The sequence below is a fragment of the Rattus rattus genome, chromosome 8 (genome assembly GCF_011064425.1).
Source record: "Rattus rattus isolate New Zealand chromosome 8, Rrattus_CSIRO_v1, whole genome shotgun sequence".
Lineage (NCBI taxonomy): Eukaryota > Metazoa > Chordata > Mammalia > Rodentia > Muridae > Rattus > Rattus rattus.
The window spans coordinates 30,658,150-30,675,773 of record NC_046161.1 but is presented as its reverse complement, the minus strand read 5'-3'; the positions used below and the strand labels follow the sequence as shown (position 1 = coordinate 30,675,773).

Here is a 17,624-nt window from a genome sequence, read left to right as displayed (position 1 = left end):
CCAGTATCGGCTTTCAAGGGCAGCCCTCCCACTCCCTGGCCCTGTGTTATTTGTGTGAATTTAGTGTGAATTTCGTTCCCTTCTTTCCCAGCCTGTCTTCTCTGGCTGCTGGCCATGAGAATTCCTGTGGATGCAGGTTCCTGTCCCCTGGCCTGGCTCTCCCCAGGAGGCAGGATGTGCTATGCCCCGCTCCTAGGCTTGGAATTGCATGGGCTTGCCTGCACTTCCTTACACCTGCTTCTTCCTCACTTGCAAACTGTCCCATAGAGCAACACAAGTGTGGGACAGCTCGTGCTGTCCTTACACATGCCCATGGCCGCTCATCCTCCAACTAACCCCTTTCTCACTTTGCCTCCTCCATTAAACTGTCCCATTGTTGTCTCTGCGCTGCTGCTGTTCTTGGGTGCCTCCATCAAGCAGGCTCTGGGATAGTTCTTATGGGCATGCACAGAGACTGTTTTGGGAAAGTGGATTTAGTTGCTTGCCCATGGTGCAAGCAAGTCAGGGATGAGCTAAGGTGGTGCTGTCATGCCCCAGAGCTCATTCACACCTTGTGACTGTGTGCGTTGCTCTCCAGTGAGAACCGTGTGCCTCTGGGCAAGGGATCTGGTAGTCCAGGCGTGCGGCGCCCCAGGACTCTCCATGGTAGAAGAGTCAGTCTCTCTCCTCCATTTCTGGGAGACTTCAGTCAGCTTTGCTGGCTCTTTTTCCTCTACTAGCACATGCCCAAAGATGTCTCTGGTGGCAGGGGAAATGCTCTGGAAGAATCTTAGCCCACTAGCTTGTGTGTGACTCAGCCTCAGGTACTGTGTGAAGAATCCATCCCCAAGTTGAAGAGTTCTAGCAGGCTGGGGCATGGAGAACTTGGCAGTGGCAGGCCTTAGCCTCTCTCCCTTGTAAACCAGAGATCACATCCCTAAAGTTAGCCACCAAGGTCTGTTATTTGGACACTTCCTTCTCCTGAGGCTGACCACCAAGATCCACATATCAAAGACCCCCCTTTTTGCTACCGTAATTAACATACCCAATCAAAACATACCACTGTGTCCTAGCCCATTCTGACATAGACCTCCCCTTTTTCCTCTTGAAAAATCACAGCTGGGAGGCCGTTTACTGCTGTTTTCTGCCCGAGTGAGAAGTCAGTCACTATACTTTTCTTTCCTGCTTCATAAAGGAAATAGTGTTAATAAAAGGAAATATATGGAAACAGGTGTTTGGGTGTGGCTTATGTCTAACCCTCTGGGGGTCCGGAGGGAGCACCCTGCTGTGTGCAGTACCCTTCACAGACCATGTTGTCCTAGGGAGGCCCCTTGACTCATTGGTCTGTCCTGTAAACTGGTTGTGGGGTTGGCAGACCCTCTGGACTGAAGTGTCTCCTCGAGTAATTGTTGGGAGCCCAGAAGCCAAGATATTCTTAGCAGATATCCTCTACTCCCAGCCTGCAGGCCAGGCCCCTGCTTCTGGCCTTTGGGGACACTGCCTGTGCCAGCACTTCTTAGAGTGGGAAGAGGATTGCAGTGCCTTCCTTCCTCTATCCAAGAGCATGGAAATCCTTCTGACTTGAAGAGGAGATAATGGTGTGGCCCCAGCTGCTCATTCCATTCCATCCCCCCGCGGCTCTGTCTTTTGGACGTGGTGCACTCCTGGGTGGAAATGGGCTCTCGAAGCTGGGGAAATGGAGAAAAACCAGAGGCATCTGGGCTCTTGAGTGCTGTGAGCTTGGGAGAACCTCAGCCTAACCTCCTTGAAGCCTGGCTTCCTCACAGAGGTCCCTCAGGTTTATCTGTACAGTGATGATCTTGGAGTCTGTTCAGGACTGGGGAAGGGGCCTCCAAAGATTGCCAGCTGCCAATCAGAAGGTGGTAAGAGGGCTCGAGGTCCTGTGACCGTGTTACTGAGACCTCTTCTGCCTGTGTGGCTTTCTGTGTTGCTTTGACTTGTGGGGCCTGTGAGCAAGGCCTGCTGCTGCAAGGCCTTCTGCTACATAGCATATCAAACTCCACATGCTGGTTCTCTCACACTCACTGCCTGTAGAACCAGAAGGTTACTGTACTGTGGGTGTCCGCCATTGCAGAAAGAAGCTTCTGTGCCCTTGTCCTCCTCAAAGTCCTCATCTCCCCTGCCTTGTTAGACACTAGAGGTTAATACAGGGCAAGCAGGGTGTGTATATGTCTATGTTGAGCATGAGATAGAAACCTAAAGGGCCCAGCCCTCTGTGAGCTCAAAGGCTTGTATGAGGACAGTGATAACAAGGCATCAGCTCTGGTAGAAGTGGAGAGTCTTCCAAAGCCAGTGAGTGTCCATGTTGAGTTTGTGTCCATTTATAGCTGGACCAGTTCTCTTGGAAGGTTCCAGTCAGTGTAAGTAGATTTGTAAACTCTCTTTCTCTCCTTCCAGTGGGTATATAACATTCTTGACAAGAAGGCCGAAGCTGACCGGATTGTCTTTGAGAACCCAGATCCTTCTGATGGCTTTGTCCTCATCCCAGACCTCAAATGGAACCAGCAGCAGGTAAAGACCAGGTGCTAGAGCACTCCGACCTCTCAACTCCCATGCCCTGCTCCCTTGTAGCTCTGATTACTGTTTTCCAGCAAGGAATGGCCTGAGCTCCTCCAGCTGACAGTGCGTAGCTGTTGTAGGCAGCCACGTTTGCTTCCATGGGTCAACCTAAAGCCTCTCCTCACTGCTCTTAGCCAAAAGGCATCATGGGGGTGATGTTTGCCTCCATGGCTATAGGCGAAGAGCTGTGTCCCCTCGGGCAGCCCGGCACCTGGAAATTCTGTGTTAAAGCCTAATTGCTCATGGGAAGTAGGTGTGGACAGGAAGGACTGCCTCCTGAGATGGAAATGCTTGTGACTGCAGATTGCAGCCTAGGGGATCTCAGAGAGTCCTATTTTATTCAGTACCTCAGCTCCTTGACTTGTGACAGCAGTGAACTGCATTGTCCCTTTAGAAGTTGACAGCATCACCAGCAGTAAGATAGGTCATATCTAAGCTTCTGATTCTTGTACTGGGTTGAGGAATCAAGGCAGGGATCAAGGAGATGGAAAAACTGCAGCTTTAAGGAGCCTTCCTGGCACTCTTCAGTCTTGCTCTCCACCCCTCCTGGAAACATTGTTCTCCCTTTCTTCTCCTTCCTCTTTCTGCTAAGGCTCAAATGTAAGGTGCCAAGCATATTAGGCAAGAGCTCCAGCCATGAGCTGTCTCTCTAGCCTTAGAAGTATGTATTTATTATCCCCAAACTGGTGGCCCTGTACATTCATTTGTTCTTCCTTTCATCCATTCAACAAATAAGTAGCAAGTGTCTAATGTTTAGAGTTTATTCCTTCCTAGGTCATGCTTCCCCTGCTCCTTGGTTTGTTCCGTTGACACAGGGTCTTGCTCTGTAGCCCAGTCTAACCTCAGCCCTCCTGAGATGTGTGCCACCATACCTGACTTCCTCAGTTCTATCAAGAGATGGCCTGTATGTTTTCCTTTTTTAGTCATTGCTTGCCCATAGTTAAAGTAGATCTAATACAAAGGCTGCATAGGAAGAGTAGCTTCCCTCAGCCCACATTCTTCAGATCCCCTTCTTCAGAAACCACTGCTACCTCATCTTACCAGAAGTGTTCCTTATATATTGTGGATCTAAATATTTACGCATGAACACACAGTGCATTTCCAGTTCACACAGCTTAAGCTCTTTGGCCCAAAGTTCTCAGACCAGGAATCGTTCCTTCAAGTCCCTAGGAGTTTAACTCCTGCCATTCCCAGAAAACTTAGTTTATTTTTTTTATCCTGCTTTATAAAACGTCCTCCCAGAGTGACTGATAAGCCACCTAATGGAGTATCGGTCTCAAGCCTCACCTGTCCTTGGCTCCTTTTTCAGCTCTGTTCTCTCTGTGCCAGGAGGATCTTTGGCTGCCTGCAGAAATCCTTTCCTCGTGTCTAACATCAAAGAATGGTTCCTTCTTCTCTCACCCAGCCTGCTAGCCGATAGCAGCAGGCTCCACGCCTCATTCCATGCCAGTGGAGCAGGACATACCATTTAGTGTGGTATTTGGGGTTTGTTCACGGACAGTGAAAACAAATGCTTTTGAGTGTCCTGTGATAGTGACGCATCCTACAGCCAAAACATATGCCCCAAATCAAGCCCTCTTATTTCCCGGTTTCCCTTTGGACTAAGTCAGTACGTTACCTGGGCACAGGACAAGAAAGGAGAATCCAGGTGGGACTTGTAGAAGAAAGGCCTGGTGGGCACAGCTCGGACAGCAGCTGTGGGGCAGAGCCCAGGTCCCTCTAACTCTGGTGGGAAGAATGACTACCACACAAAGAATGACATCCTTGGACACCAGAGGCCAGGGGCATGCTCTCATTCCCGATTCTTACATTAGGGCTCTTGGGGATTTGGCTGGGTGACTCATGGTCCCCAAATGTATCTCCTTGAGGAATCTAGCAGGTCAGACCTCAGGACTAGGGGCTGCTGTATTCTGTCTGGATTTGTCTCCGCAGCCTGGCACATGGGTGTGATAACGGAGCAAGGCCAAGGTTTGGGGAGCAGGGAGGACGTGGGAGGGGTTTCCGGGCAAGAGAAAGAGTTCATTTGCTCTCTGGCACACGATCTTGTTGACACTGGTTCTTTGCTTTTTGTGACCTCCCGGTTTTCAGCCAGGCTCCATTTACAGGAAGGACTGCAGGAAAGGTCTTCTGTGAACCACTGAGATAGGAAGAGAAATAGTTGACAGGCCCCGGGACGCTTCCTCCATGTGTCCCCCACACCCCCCATGCACCTTTGACTCCACATACATTGAGCTGTCACCTTTTGAACCTTCACCTTCATAGTTCTTAGATCCAGGTCCCCTGCTTTCCCTTGGAAAACTTTCTGGTCGGTCAGCTGGACTGTCTTTCCTCTTGTGGACCGATCACTGTGTGTCATGGGGAAGAAGTTCTGTGGTAGAGATTCTGATAGGCATGCAGAAGACCCTGGTTCCGTCCTCAGCACTAAGGAAAAAAAAGCTTCCAGGCTTTTGTGCATACAGTATTTCACACAGGAGAATGACATGCACTGTAAACTCTTCAGGACATAGACTTTCGTGCTTGCCCATCTGAGCTTGCCCACTCTGTGGTGTATGTGTGTGTAGACATTCCCAGATGGAGAATTTCATTTTGTATTTTTCTTCCTTAAGTTCTTTTTGAGAAAGAGTCTTGCTGTATATAGTCCAGAGTGACTTTGACCTCTCAGCCCTTCTGCTTGAGTGCCGGGATTACAGGTGTGTACCACCACACCAAGTTCCAAAGAATACACAAAAATCCTGTTCTTCAGCTAATCCTTGTCATCCAGGGCAGACAGACACCCATGGTACCTGCTCATTGGTTCTCTGTAGGGTATCCTGGATTGGCCTTATGGGTAGGAGTGCCCTGGCTGGTAGCCTCCTTGCTAAAACTAGCATTGTCTTGTATGTCCTGTGATCTCTGCACAGCTTGATGACCTGTACTTGATCGCCATTTGCCATCGCCGGGGTATCAGATCACTTCGAGATCTCACTCCAGAGCACCTGCCACTACTGAGGAACATTCTCCGAGAAGGACAAGTGAGTTGCTTCACAATGCAGAAGCCCAGACTTGTAGCACATTCCTTGGGTCTTTTTCCTCACACGTCTCATAGTCTGGATTTCAGTCATGAACACTACGAGAAGTTGGTTAATTCATAGGCAGTCCTGCTGGACACTCCAGCTCTATTTCCACCTACCTTTCCTTGCCCTCCCCTACCTTCATCTGTAGGCCCCTCTATTCATAGGCTTGTGTCCGTCCCATCCCAGATTTACCTGTCTTGTTCATGACAACCACCTTGTGCCAGATGAGTTCCTTGGATATGGGTCACATGACTTTGACTTGTGTCTATGCACATACCTTCTCACCTAGACTGAAGGCCAGCTGAATTCTGCCGCACCCAGTGTTCTGGAGGTACTTTCTATCTGGGACATTATGGGATAGGGAAAGGAGCCATCGGGGCAGGAGAGAGAGGGTGGGAGAAGACTGACTAGCAGCCTTGGTCTGTGGTCGGCCTGCTGTTTTGAGTCTTTTCCCAGGGCCCTTGAATGGCTTACTTCCAGACCTCGGGATCTGGTTGGGATCTCTTTTGAATCCACCACTGTACAAGCTGAGCCTCAGCCTTTTTTCTGGACTATGTAAAGACACCTGTCCTGCCAGGGGCCAGCAGTTACAAGTTGCCCAACCAGGAAGTACTCTTCCCTTCCGCAGAGCTGGGGTGCTAACTAGATAACTGTCTCTTGTACCTCTGTGCCCTAACCACCTTCTCTGCTTGGCGTCCTTCTAGCCTCTTCCTTTATGGAGCCACTAGTTTCTCAAGTAGCAGCCTTTGGGAACCCCCCATGGCACAGAGTGGTGTTCTCTCAAAGGGGAACCTGCCCCAACGGTTTGGCAGGCTTACCCCAAACTCTTTTCCCAGAAAGCTGCGCTCCCCACCCTCCAGATCACTCTACTGCTGTTGTTTCTCCATTGGTAGCACTGAAGGCAGGATACGATTTGGGGCTAAACTCTGAGTCCACAGAGGCCTGAGCAGGGTGGATGGGGAGAAGGAACCAGGGCCAACTCAAGTGCTTTCTTCTACAAGGAGCCCCTTGGAGGTCTCAGAGCCCTTCCTGGAGGCCCTCCTGGCAGCGTTTCCTAACACTCCACACAGCCTCCTACCTCCTTCACAAGTGCTCAGGCACTGCGGGTCTGCAGTCTTGGAACGCTGGGCCAACTTAGGAGCTGGGACTCCCGCACTCCCAAAGGAAAAAGCCCATCTTTTGAGGCTTGAAATGACTGAGGCTCGTTTCCATTGAGGAATGTCTCAGCTTGGCTGTGTCACCATATTTTCAAGTATCTTAGACCAAGATCTGAGGCAGGTAGGGCAGAGAGCTGGTTGGTTTTGTAGCCATCCCAGGGCAATTGTAGCAAGGTCCAATTGGGGAGGTCAGTGGGTGGGGGTGCTGGCTCCTCAGCACCATGACCTTTTTTATCACTGCCTTTCCTCACCAGGAAGCCATCCTGAAGCGCTACCAGGTAACAGGAGACCGTCTGCGTGTGTACCTGCACTACCTGCCCTCTTACTACCACCTGCATGTACATTTCACCGCCCTGGGTTTCGAGGCTCCTGGCTCAGGTGTGGAGAGGGCGCACCTGCTGGCTGAAGTGATCGAGAACCTGGAGTGTGACCCCAAGCATTATCAGCAGCGCACTCTTACTTTCGCCCTCAGGACCGACGACCCCCTGCTTCAGCTCCTGCAGAAGGCCCAGTAACCCTGAGTTGTTGAGTGCCTGAAGAGAGGGGAACTAGTGGGTTGGGCTTGGGGTAGTGTGGGCTGGGTTTTTATCTCTAAGGGATTTTCCTGAAATGTATTTTGTAGTTTCTTGGCCTTTCAGCAAAGGTCAAATGTAAGCTGGGTTTTTTTGTACTGGTTTATTCCTCACATGAGAATAAAGAACTTTCTTATTGGTGAGGACTGATGGTGTAGCCTGGTGTAGCGGGGATGGTGGGAAGACAAGTGGGGGAAGGGGAGTGGCAGAACTGGTGGGGACCTTTTGGGAAAGATTAACAGTTTCTGGACGTCGTCACAGCTGGTGAGTCACAGCTGCCTGGAAGGTTCAAGGACTTCCTCCATCTCTTTATGCTTTCTGTAACTGATTCCCTTGTCCCAAGTCCCCCGGTCCCTGCACACTCCTTCCAAATCTACTGCCATGTTCCTCTCTCTCCAACTCTCCTTTTGAACAAGTTTGATCCCACCCTTAACACCAAATTCAAAACCTTTCCAGAAATAGTCTGTGGAGGTTTTAGATGCCACTTCCTCCACCACCCCCCCCCCACACCCAGTAATGAGGTCACACCCTGTGTGTGTCAAGGCTGTTGATAAGTTGAGGGGCTGGAGATAGATGCCTGGAATCGGCAACATTTTCCTGAGAATCCGATGATGCAAACCCCCAAAGCCTGCCTTTGCTTCTGTTATGTGGTCAGCAGAACCCTGGCCTTGAGTTTGTTATCTACGCAGAAAGACAAAACAAACTCATATGGGGCAGCCAGAAACTATAAAACACCATCAGGGCAAAATGATCTGGTTGCAGTGGAGAGGCTGGGGACCGTCTGATCAGCGCTGTGCCTCACAGAATCTCAAGGCTGTCAGGGTATCAGGGGCTGATGATCAGCCATGGTGCTGGCAGGAGCCTACCACAGAAGGGTGACATCCGCCACTGTTCATCAGAACACGTAGCACCATGAGATCACCCTCCGGCACAAAGGACGATTGTATCCTCCTGTCAGAGCAGAGCTAGTGTTTACCGTTGGGCAGGGGAAGGCTAAAGATATTGTGCCCTGTTCTAGAAGCTCTCTTCTGAGATGCAGGGCATTGGACTCTGAAGTGACCAGGGCGAAAGCATGAGGAGGGTGGATGGCTGTGACCCTGCATCCCCTGGCCTGAGAACTAAGAGCTTTGATTCAGTGCCCAACTATTATATTTGGGAGTCCCTCAGTGGGACCCCTTGTCACTGCCTATAGTGGCAAGCACTTGGACCTTGGTGCCTCTGATTCCCTATTTAAAAAAAAAAAAAAAGAGGATTGGAGTGAATGGTCAGAACCTGAGGCCACTCTAGCCTCTAGCAAGTCTAAGTGAGTGAGTCCTAAGTCAGCCTTTTCTGCAGTTCAAGCACCCCAGCGTTGAGGAGTATACCCAGCCACCACATGGACCTGCAGTTATTCTGGTGGTAACCAAAGCAGGAGTATCTGTTACAAATGTCAGCCAGATCTGTTCATGGGCTGCCACAAAACCTAGTGGTTTCCTGAACAGAAAGAAAAAGCTCTCCTGGGCGGCGTTATGGGTTTGCAGAGAGAAGGCTGACAGAGATCTTTTCTTAGAGCTGCATTCAGCTTGCGGGGCAGATTCCTGGGTCTCACTTGCTCCTTTTCCAGGAAAAGGACCTAGGGTAGAAAAGTGACCTCTTCTTTGAAAGCAGATGGCACTGAATGTGCCCTGGAGTCTTGGGGACAGGAGGCGTTGTTGGTGGGAGATAAGACTTCTGAGGTGTCAGATGAGGCCTCTCCAGAACACACAACCCTCCTACTGCTTCACATGCTCACGGTTGCTCATGCCAGCTGTGCTGCCTGTGAGTTCAGGCTCACATACAGGCTGACTTTTGTTACGTGCTATAATCTCACCGTGTCTGGCTTGGGTGGGATGATGTTTTCCCCTACAGGGAAAGAACAGTTGCTTATTCATGGAAACAGGTTAGTGAGGTCATGGGGTCATAGTTGCAAGGGTAGTAATTAAGCCTGGGAAGGCCAGGTACTCCTCCTCCCTAGGGCATAGACCTGTGCTCTGGATAACCTTTCTGGTTCCCCATTCCTGTTAGCCAATTATGTCTTCCTTTTGGCTTATTTTGCAAGGAGATGCCTCCCTGGGATAGTGACATACCTTACTTACCTGGTGTCACAGAGAGGTTCCTTCCAGGCCTTGCTTCTTAAGTTTTCTTGTATTTGGAAGGACCAGCTCTGCCTAAGGTCTGGCAAGGGTCCCTTCAGAGTCAGCCAGTTCTCTTCACTGCGGCTTTCCTCTCAGACCCCAGCACCCCATGCCCATCTCCGAGCCCCCACTGTCTCATCTCACTGAGGTTTCTGCCAGGCGGCCTGGCTGCAATCTGGTGTTAAGATCCTAACAATACCCTTTTTGTCTTTGTGGGGTCCCCTCACTGACAGATTCCTATACGACTCGTCTGGGTAGCTTCACATCCTTGGCCTTTCATTCTTGCTGTATCTGTTGGCTTGTTGCCTTTCCTTTAGAACTGAGAGGCCCACAGAGTTGAGAACATCTTACCATTTATTCGAGCTTCCTAATACCTGGGGTCCTGGCTGGGTAAAACTGATTTAAGACAAATCAACATTGTGACGGCTTACATTTGTGTAACAAGTCATTTTGTGGAGCTTTCAGTATTTTACAGATAAACACTCAGTGCCTCCTTACAGGGTGAATATCAGCCCCGGGAAGCTGAGACTTCTGCCCTAAGGCCTGTGGAACTACGCTCACCAAATGTGTAGAGCACAGGAATGGAACTGGGCCTGAGTTCCCAAAGCAGGGCAGAGGTATTTCTGCCTCAGTCTTTCCTCCTGCTGTCACTCCAGAGCACAACGTCCGTCTCCTGGGACCAAGTTTCCTGAGCAGAATGCATTACACTCGGTCCTCCCTGAGCAAACTGCAAATGCCAGCCCTGCTCTGGCAATGAGATCCTCGCATGCTCGCTGGGGCAATGACAGATGTTGCCCTTCCCAGACAAATCAGGGACACCTTCGCAAATGGCTGTTAGCCTCTAGTGTTGGCTCTTCCGACCTGGCTGAAGATGAGAAGCAAAGGACACGTGGCTGCTGTGGCCCCTCAACTTCTCTGTGCTCTCCAAAGCCCTCTCATGGAGCAGAATTGTCAGCACAAGGCCAAGAGAAAGAATATATATTCAAGCTCCATTTTGCATGTCCCTGTTGAATAAAGAGCTCTGAGATTAGAAACAAGAATCACGCACAAATATTTGAAAACGTTTCTCCTGTGATAGTTCCTTGTCCAGAACACTAGTCTTTACCTTGGTGTACCTGGGATTTTAATTACAGGACACACCACCCCAAGGCCCATACTCTGGATGTTCAAGCATTATAGAGGGGTATAATATTGTCAGTCCAAATCCTTTATACTATCCCCTCTAGTTTACTTATAATGTGCAATGTAAACACTTGTTCTACTTTATTAGGTAATATCAAGAGAAAAGTCTTTAAAAATACTTTTCATATATACCTTTAAAGTTTTGTATTTACTGTATATGGGTGTTTCTCCCGCATGTATGTCTGTGTACCATGTGTGTGCAGTGACCATGGAGGCCAATAGGGGTATCAGCTCCCCTGGAACTGTAGTTAGAGAGTTGTGAGCCAGAAATTGAACCAGAGTCCTCAACAGTGTCCTTTAATAGTGAGTGTTCTTAATTATTGAGCCATCTTTCTAGCCCAATATATCTATATCTGTATCAATCGATACTAATACTGTAACACAATACTATAATACTATAGATTTTTGCAGCTCAAAGGATTGAACAACCATGGCTTCATGCCTGCTAGGCAAGTATTCTGCCATTGAGTTTCATTCCAGCATTTTTCCTCAAGAGAGAATTGGAGGGAAGAGGGCAGATCTTAATAATCTATCCTCATGAGTAACACTTTGCCTCCCCAAGCCTAATGGGTAATGTTCTGTTCCTCTAGTTTGTTCCTTCAGTCTGTCTACTTTGGGAGGCAAAATGATTACTCCAGCTTAAGACTCCACACCATAAACAAGTATACACTGGAGCAACTTATATTTTATTCATAAAATAGGGATCACAGCCATGCTTACTCCACAGGGTACTTGAGGATTTCCTAAGGGGCTGGGGAGATGACACAGTGGTTAAGAGTACTGGCTGCCCTTCCAGAGTTCCTGGGCTTGGCTCCCCCCGCACCCCGATACACACACACACACACTGACATGGCAGTTCCAGGGGATCCCATGCCCTCTTCTGACTTCCTCAGGCATCAGGTACTTACATGGTACACAAACATGTGCAGGCAAAACACCTATACACATTTTTTTAAAAAAAGATTTTTAAGCATAGGACTATTAATAAATTTTAGCTGTTTTCCTGCCATGTGATCTAAAAGATTTGGGGACTAGATACTTGCTATAGCCTCTGTATAATAGTCTAACATCTCAGGGGACAGCATTAAAGGCAGGGCCCTTGGGAAGCGATTAGGTCATGACAGCAGCATCCTCAATGGTACTTGTGTTACACACTGGTACCCGGGTTTTACACCGTGCACGGGTGTTTTTGAGACTGTCTATAAGCTAGGTTGGCCTGGTACTTCTGAGGAGTCTCCTGCCTCAGCCTTCTGAGTGCTGGGATTGCAGCCATGTTCCACTCCACCCAGCTTAGATTTTAAGGAAAAAAGCCACAAACTGTGGTTAATTGATTTGGGCTCTGAAGGCAGGCAGGAGCCACATGCTTGGGATTTCTTCCAACCCAAAGGGTCCTGGAATGCATTTTAGCCTTGGCCTGCTGGCAGGTTTTACACACTACAATAGAGATGTCTCCTGCTATTGAGATCCCTGAGAACAGTTCAACGCCACGGTCCGGCTTTATAAATCTGATAAAAATAGGAGCTGAAATACCATCCTGGGGTTGCTATTTTTAAAAGTGCCCGAGATGCTGGATTGGGTTTATTTCTTCCTCAAATGGCATCTTGCTGTCCCTTCCTCCAGGATGTGAACGTGGCACATGCGAGGGACAAGAGCCAGATGTGTGGGAGGAGGCACATTTGTCAGGTAGCTGCCTGTCCAGCAGGAGCCTCCGAGACAGGGCTCCCTGGCCCAGATACACCTGCCCCCTCTGAGGTTCCAGGGGTTGTCCCAGGCAGGAGTTGGGTGTTGGCTACATCTAACTAGGAGACCAGGGAAGGTAAAGGAGGAGTCAAAAGGACGGGGATGGGAGTGCTTTGCTTGTTAGCTGAGTATGACTTACTGCTGTTACTCTGAAGGTTGCCTTGGCTCGCCTCGTCACAGCTAACCTGGGAAAGGAATAGTCCCGTGAGGCCAAAGCCCAGCTTGTTACAACCCTGACTCGTGGTAAGCAACCTGTAATGTCCTGTCAAGGGGTACAGTGGGACTGGCAAGAACCTGGAACCCAGAAGTCTAGGATGAAAGAATGCCTTTATACTAGAATCCCTTCCCTCTCTTCCACACACCATGTCAGGGCTTCTAAGCTGCTGACTCAGTGTCTGCCTGTCCTGTTAAGGAACTGCAACCTTGGTTCTCAGAAGGTTCTCTTGAGGCAGGAGGGTCACAAGTTCCAGGTCACCCTGGACTACTTAGTGAGATCGTCTTTGATAAAGGGGGTGGAGGAAGAAAGTGCAAGGGAAAAAGTCACACATAGCAAGCTAGAGGATGGGGACTGGGGTAGGCGGGGAGGTTGGGCTTCTGTGCTTCTGAATGCATTTTATATGTTTGAAAGGCATTTATCTGCATGTTTATTGAGCATGTAGTTATATGTAGCATGTGGTGATTTCAGGACATGTTCAGCTCCATGGTCTGGTTCAATACTAATAATGCCCTTTGAATAAGTTCAGTCATTTCCATTGGTCTTTTCTTACCCGGTAAGAAAAGAAAAGCAGAAGCAGGATTGGAACTCAGGTCTCCAGGAGAAAAAAAAAAATCAAGCTCAATTTTATGATAGAAGAATTTTACCTTTAGCAAGAAGTGTGAACTTGTCTTTGTACCTAGCTTGGTGAAGACTCAGCCAGGTTTGGAGGCTGGGCAACTGTCTCTTGGATCAGCTTGCCAGACATATCCCAGGTGCTCTTTCTCCTGGGGCAGTTTTTCTTTTGCAAAAGATGATCCTTCTTTTTTCCTTGCCAAACACAGAGACATAGTCATTGTATTCTCTCTTCCCAACTTCGCTCTGGACCAGGGCATGATATGTAATAAATATTTGTTGAGTGACTAGGTGACTGATGGGCCAAAGACACCATTCAAATAAAACCAGGGTTTGGTGCGCTGTCAAAGAGCAAAGTATAATTCACCTGGGAACAGTCACTAGTGGAAGAAGCTGGAGGCTGCCTCGTTTTGTTTCTACAGGGTAGAATTTGTGAATTGGAGGTTCCCAGCATGAGACCTCCAGCTTTCCCTGAGGATGACTTTAAACTCCGTTAAAACCCTCGGCCTTACTGTCAGTTATTCATATCTTACACTTAGTCACATCCTCTGCCGCCTGGTTCTTGAAGGGAATCCAGCATAACACCCCCACCCCTTCTCAGCAACAAGATAGTAAGCTTCCGGGGGAAGGGGACTGGACCTAACACTCTGTAGCCACAGGGTACTCAAGCTAGGAACTGGGTAACACTGTGCTGGCTCCTGAAATGGATAGTCCTGAGGGTGGTTTCTGCACTGTTCTTCAGTCCAGGCAATTCTAGAGCCCAAGGAATCAGGGTTAAAGGCTTGAAGGGGTTTCCCCTGGAGACAGGATGCCTGGCGCCTTCAGCAAGAACGGAAACTGAGAAGTTATCCGAGGCTAAGACAGGGTATGCAAGGGAGGGTTCTGAGGGGGCAGTTTAGGGCGCACTGGCCAGCCCGGGGCAGAGAAAAGGCTCGTGAATTTAGGTCACCTGACTGCCCTGAGGGCATGGGAGGATACTGGTAGGATGGACTCCCACTCTTGTACTTCAGTTTCTGAGAAGAGAAAAGGATACTTTTTTTTTTTTTTAACCGCGCGTGGACAGCAAAGAAGCCGTTCTCGGTTATTGTTACCAGGAGAGCGTGGGATCAGTGCTGGAGGCAATGTTGGGCATACTCATCTTAGAGCCACTCACAGGCAGCCCTTGCCCTGGGCTTGCCCTCACCGGATCCAGCCTCCTGTACCCGGGCCCTCTCTCTTCAGGCCCGGAGGCCTCCACGCCAAACCCAGTCTCCTGGCAGCCTCACTCCCCCACCCTCCCTTCTTGGTGCCCTCCCTCCTTTCTCTGCGTCCTCCCTCCTTCGGCGTGCCCTCCCTCCTCGGTGCCCTCCCTCCCTCCTCAGCCCCCTCCTTTCTCTACACCCTGCCTCCCTCCCTCGGTGCACCCTCCCTCCAGCGCGGCGTTCGCGGCTGTCGGCTTCCCGACCGTGTGCGCAAGCGTGTCCGGCCCCTTCCCCGCCCCCCGCCCAAGCCCTGGCCCCCGCCTCCCCTTCAGGCGGACTTGCCCGCTCCCAGGCCGGCCCCGCTCCCGGGACAGGGACCGGGCCGAGCGGAGCCACTACGCCAGTTCTGCCCCGCCAGTCGGGGCGCCTAACGGATCGGAGCTGCGCGCGGATTTACCTCGCCCCGCCCCGTTCCACCCGCGAGGGTGAGTACGCGGCTGCCGGGCTCTGGGGCCCCGCGGCGGAGGGCGGGGAGTGACGGGGCTGCGAGGCTCCAGCCTCCCGCCACGGCTCGGGGAGGTGGTCGGGGCCCGGCACGTGGACGCCACGCTGCGTGGGGTTAGTGTAGAAACCCTGGGAGCTGGGTTTCTTTTCCTGGACTAGATTTTCGCGGGAAGCCTGATTTGTTTCGCTCTCTAGGAGTGAGTGAACAGGGCAATCCTCCGGAAAGTTTCTAACCCCCACCCCTGTCGCTCTTGTGCTCTGGCTGAATAGGTGACTACCACCGCTAGCATCCTCTGAAGTCCAGGACATGTGGGCTGGCTTTGCTAGAGGTGACAAGTTTTCAGGGTCTGCCTGTGTGCTGGAGTTGCAAGGTCTCTGAGTAAAGTCCAAAGGTGGGCTTGCCAATCGCAGGGTGGCTGTGTCCAAGGAATCAGGGGGTCTTTGGACCTATGCAACTGTGCTTCAAAGTTGCCTGGCTTGTGGACAGTGAGAAGGAATAGTATAGGACTGAGAAGTTGACCTAGAGCTGGGGACAGAACCGTTGTCATGTCTGTTCTAGGTGCCTCTCTGAGACCCTTGCTGGCTGGCACCTGTGGGCAGCTCCGAGATGCCAACGTGTCTTGTACCACTGCCATTCCCAGTCCGAGGAGTAGACTTCTGGTCTGTGAGCCTGATCTACTGTGTTCTCTGTCCTCTAGGCTAGATCCCCAGGACCAGGCTTAGAAGGCAACTACTGCTTGCAGGCTAGGCTAGGTGTGAACAGTGCCACAGTGTCCATTGTCTGTCACAAGGGGCACGGACCTGTACCACAGGGCAGGGTCAGTTCTCCAGATCCCTCTTGGCCCTTCCAGGACTCTACCCAGGAGGTCGTAAACGAATTGATACATGTAAATATCAGAGGCACACAGGAAGAGCTGCTAGTTGACTATTGAAATTCCACCTATAACCTTACTTTCCCAGGCATTCCTAGAGTGCTACCTAGGAGGTGCCAGTCACGTAGGGCCCGGGAAATAACTGGACATATTTTGCTCTGTTGGGAGTTGGTCTGCAAACATCCTTTGAGAAAGCTGACGCCACTCAGCTTCCCCAGACTTATTCTGCCTCCGCCCTACTCTGAGCATCCCTTACGGCCTGTCCTGTTGCCTAGGGAGAGGCATCTTTGGCTGCTTTAGTGAACCCCGGACCCCCACCTCCCACTCATTTCACCCTCCCTAACACCTCCTATCCCCAACTTCCACTATAGCAAGCCAGGATTTGGGGCCAGCCCCCAAAGTTTTCAAGGTGACAGTGGACATAAAGAATGGGATGTAGACTGAAGTCATAAAAGTCAACTAGGGACTGTGGGTGTGGCTCCCAGATAAGCTGCCTACAGTCCCTGCAGTCCCAGTACTGGGTGTGTGTGTGTGGGGAGGGGGCGCACAAGAAATGCAGTTGGTAATGTGCTCACCTGTCTTAAACTCTTTAATCGTGATCTCTTTCGCTGTCTAAGCTTATTGCGGTGGTACCTACCTATGATCCCGGCACTCTGGAGACATTGTGCCAGCACTTTGATAGTAGACCACCCAGGCCATCTTCTGTTCTGTATGGAGTTTGAGGCCAACCTGAGCTACATGAGAACCTGTCTTTTTTTTTTTAGGATTTATTTATTTATTTATTTATTTATTTATTTATTTATTTTATGTATATGAGTACACTGTCGCTGTCTTCAGACAACACCAGAAGAGGGCATCGGATCCCATTACAGATGGTCGTGAGCCACCATGTGGTTGCTGGGAATTGAACTCAGGACCTCTGGAAGAGCAGTCAGTGCTCTTAACCCTTGAGCCAACTCTCCAGCCCGAGACCCTCCCTGTCTTAATAACCCTCTTCTGGGGTTATTCTCCAAGGTTATTCTGGGGTTATATCTCTCCAAAGATAGCACTGATCCCCAAGTACCCATATAGTGGCTAATTCCAGGTCCAGGGGATCCAACACCGTCTTCTGGCAGCCACAGACTCGGGCATGCACACAGTGCACATAAATACAACACACTCACCACACTCACGCAAGACACTCATACACATTGTTTTTAGAGTTGCCTGCTTAGGCTTTAAACTGAAGGGGATATTTAGCTTGAGAATTAGTTGCTATTCAAAGAGTGGAAGCCCCCCATTTCACTAGGGGTGGAGGCCCAGGGTGAGGAAGCCCCCAGTGCCTTCTAGGCTCTCTTCCCTTCCCTATCTTGCTCCCTTCCCGGAACCAGTGACTCACCCACAAAAGTGCCTTGGCCTCTCTAGCCTGCCAGCTGTTTTAGTGTCATAGGATTTCATTTTCCAGGTAGAACTAAGAATCTGCCCCTTTCTGGGATCATCAGAAATCCTGGGAGGGACCTCCTTTCTTCCCTGAGTATGGAAGAACAGAGGTCAGTCCCGCTTCCTAGCACCATCTCGAGGCATGGCTGGTCTGCAGTTACTCTACTGGGCTGGCATCTGCCCCTGCTCTGCAGGCTACTCTAGACCTCTGTTGTCTCCTCAGAGTGGCTGCCCCATGAAGTAAGAACCCCTGTTATCACGGTTCAAGTTCTACACCCTGCATCGGAGACACAACTACAGATAACACAAGACAATTGTATTCGTTGTGTAATACAGTGACCGCAAGCTGTCAGGTTCCAGGCCACGGCCGCAGGGAGGAGCGTGGGGTCCTAAGAAGGTCTGA

General features: G+C 50.3%; 2 protein-coding genes across 4 annotated transcripts in view; both read left to right on the top strand.

The window, feature by feature from the left end:
- The window catches only part of Dcps (decapping enzyme, scavenger), a 59,389-nt gene extending 51,905 nt beyond the window's left edge, over positions 1-7,484 (top strand). The window contains exons 4-6 of the mRNA XM_032909611.1: positions 2,398-2,511; positions 5,460-5,570; positions 7,024-7,484. Coding sequence (XP_032765502.1) covers positions 2,398-2,511; positions 5,460-5,570; positions 7,024-7,284 — 486 coding nt within the window. The 3' untranslated portion in view covers positions 7,285-7,484. The remainder of the gene's footprint in view (positions 1-2,397; positions 2,512-5,459; positions 5,571-7,023) is intronic.
- A 7,220-nt stretch (positions 7,485-14,704) lies between these two features.
- Positions 14,705-17,624, top strand: part of St3gal4 (ST3 beta-galactoside alpha-2,3-sialyltransferase 4) — a 48,732-nt gene continuing 45,812 nt past the window's right edge. Inside the window, exons 1-2 of one of the 3 annotated variants that reach the window (XM_032909533.1) lie at positions 14,705-14,911; positions 15,490-15,590. The gene's annotated coding sequence lies outside the window, so the exon portion shown is untranslated. Of the gene's footprint in view, positions 14,912-15,489; positions 15,591-17,624 lie in introns of those variants that run through there. The other 2 variants (XM_032909531.1, XM_032909532.1) reach the window with 2 other exon arrangements.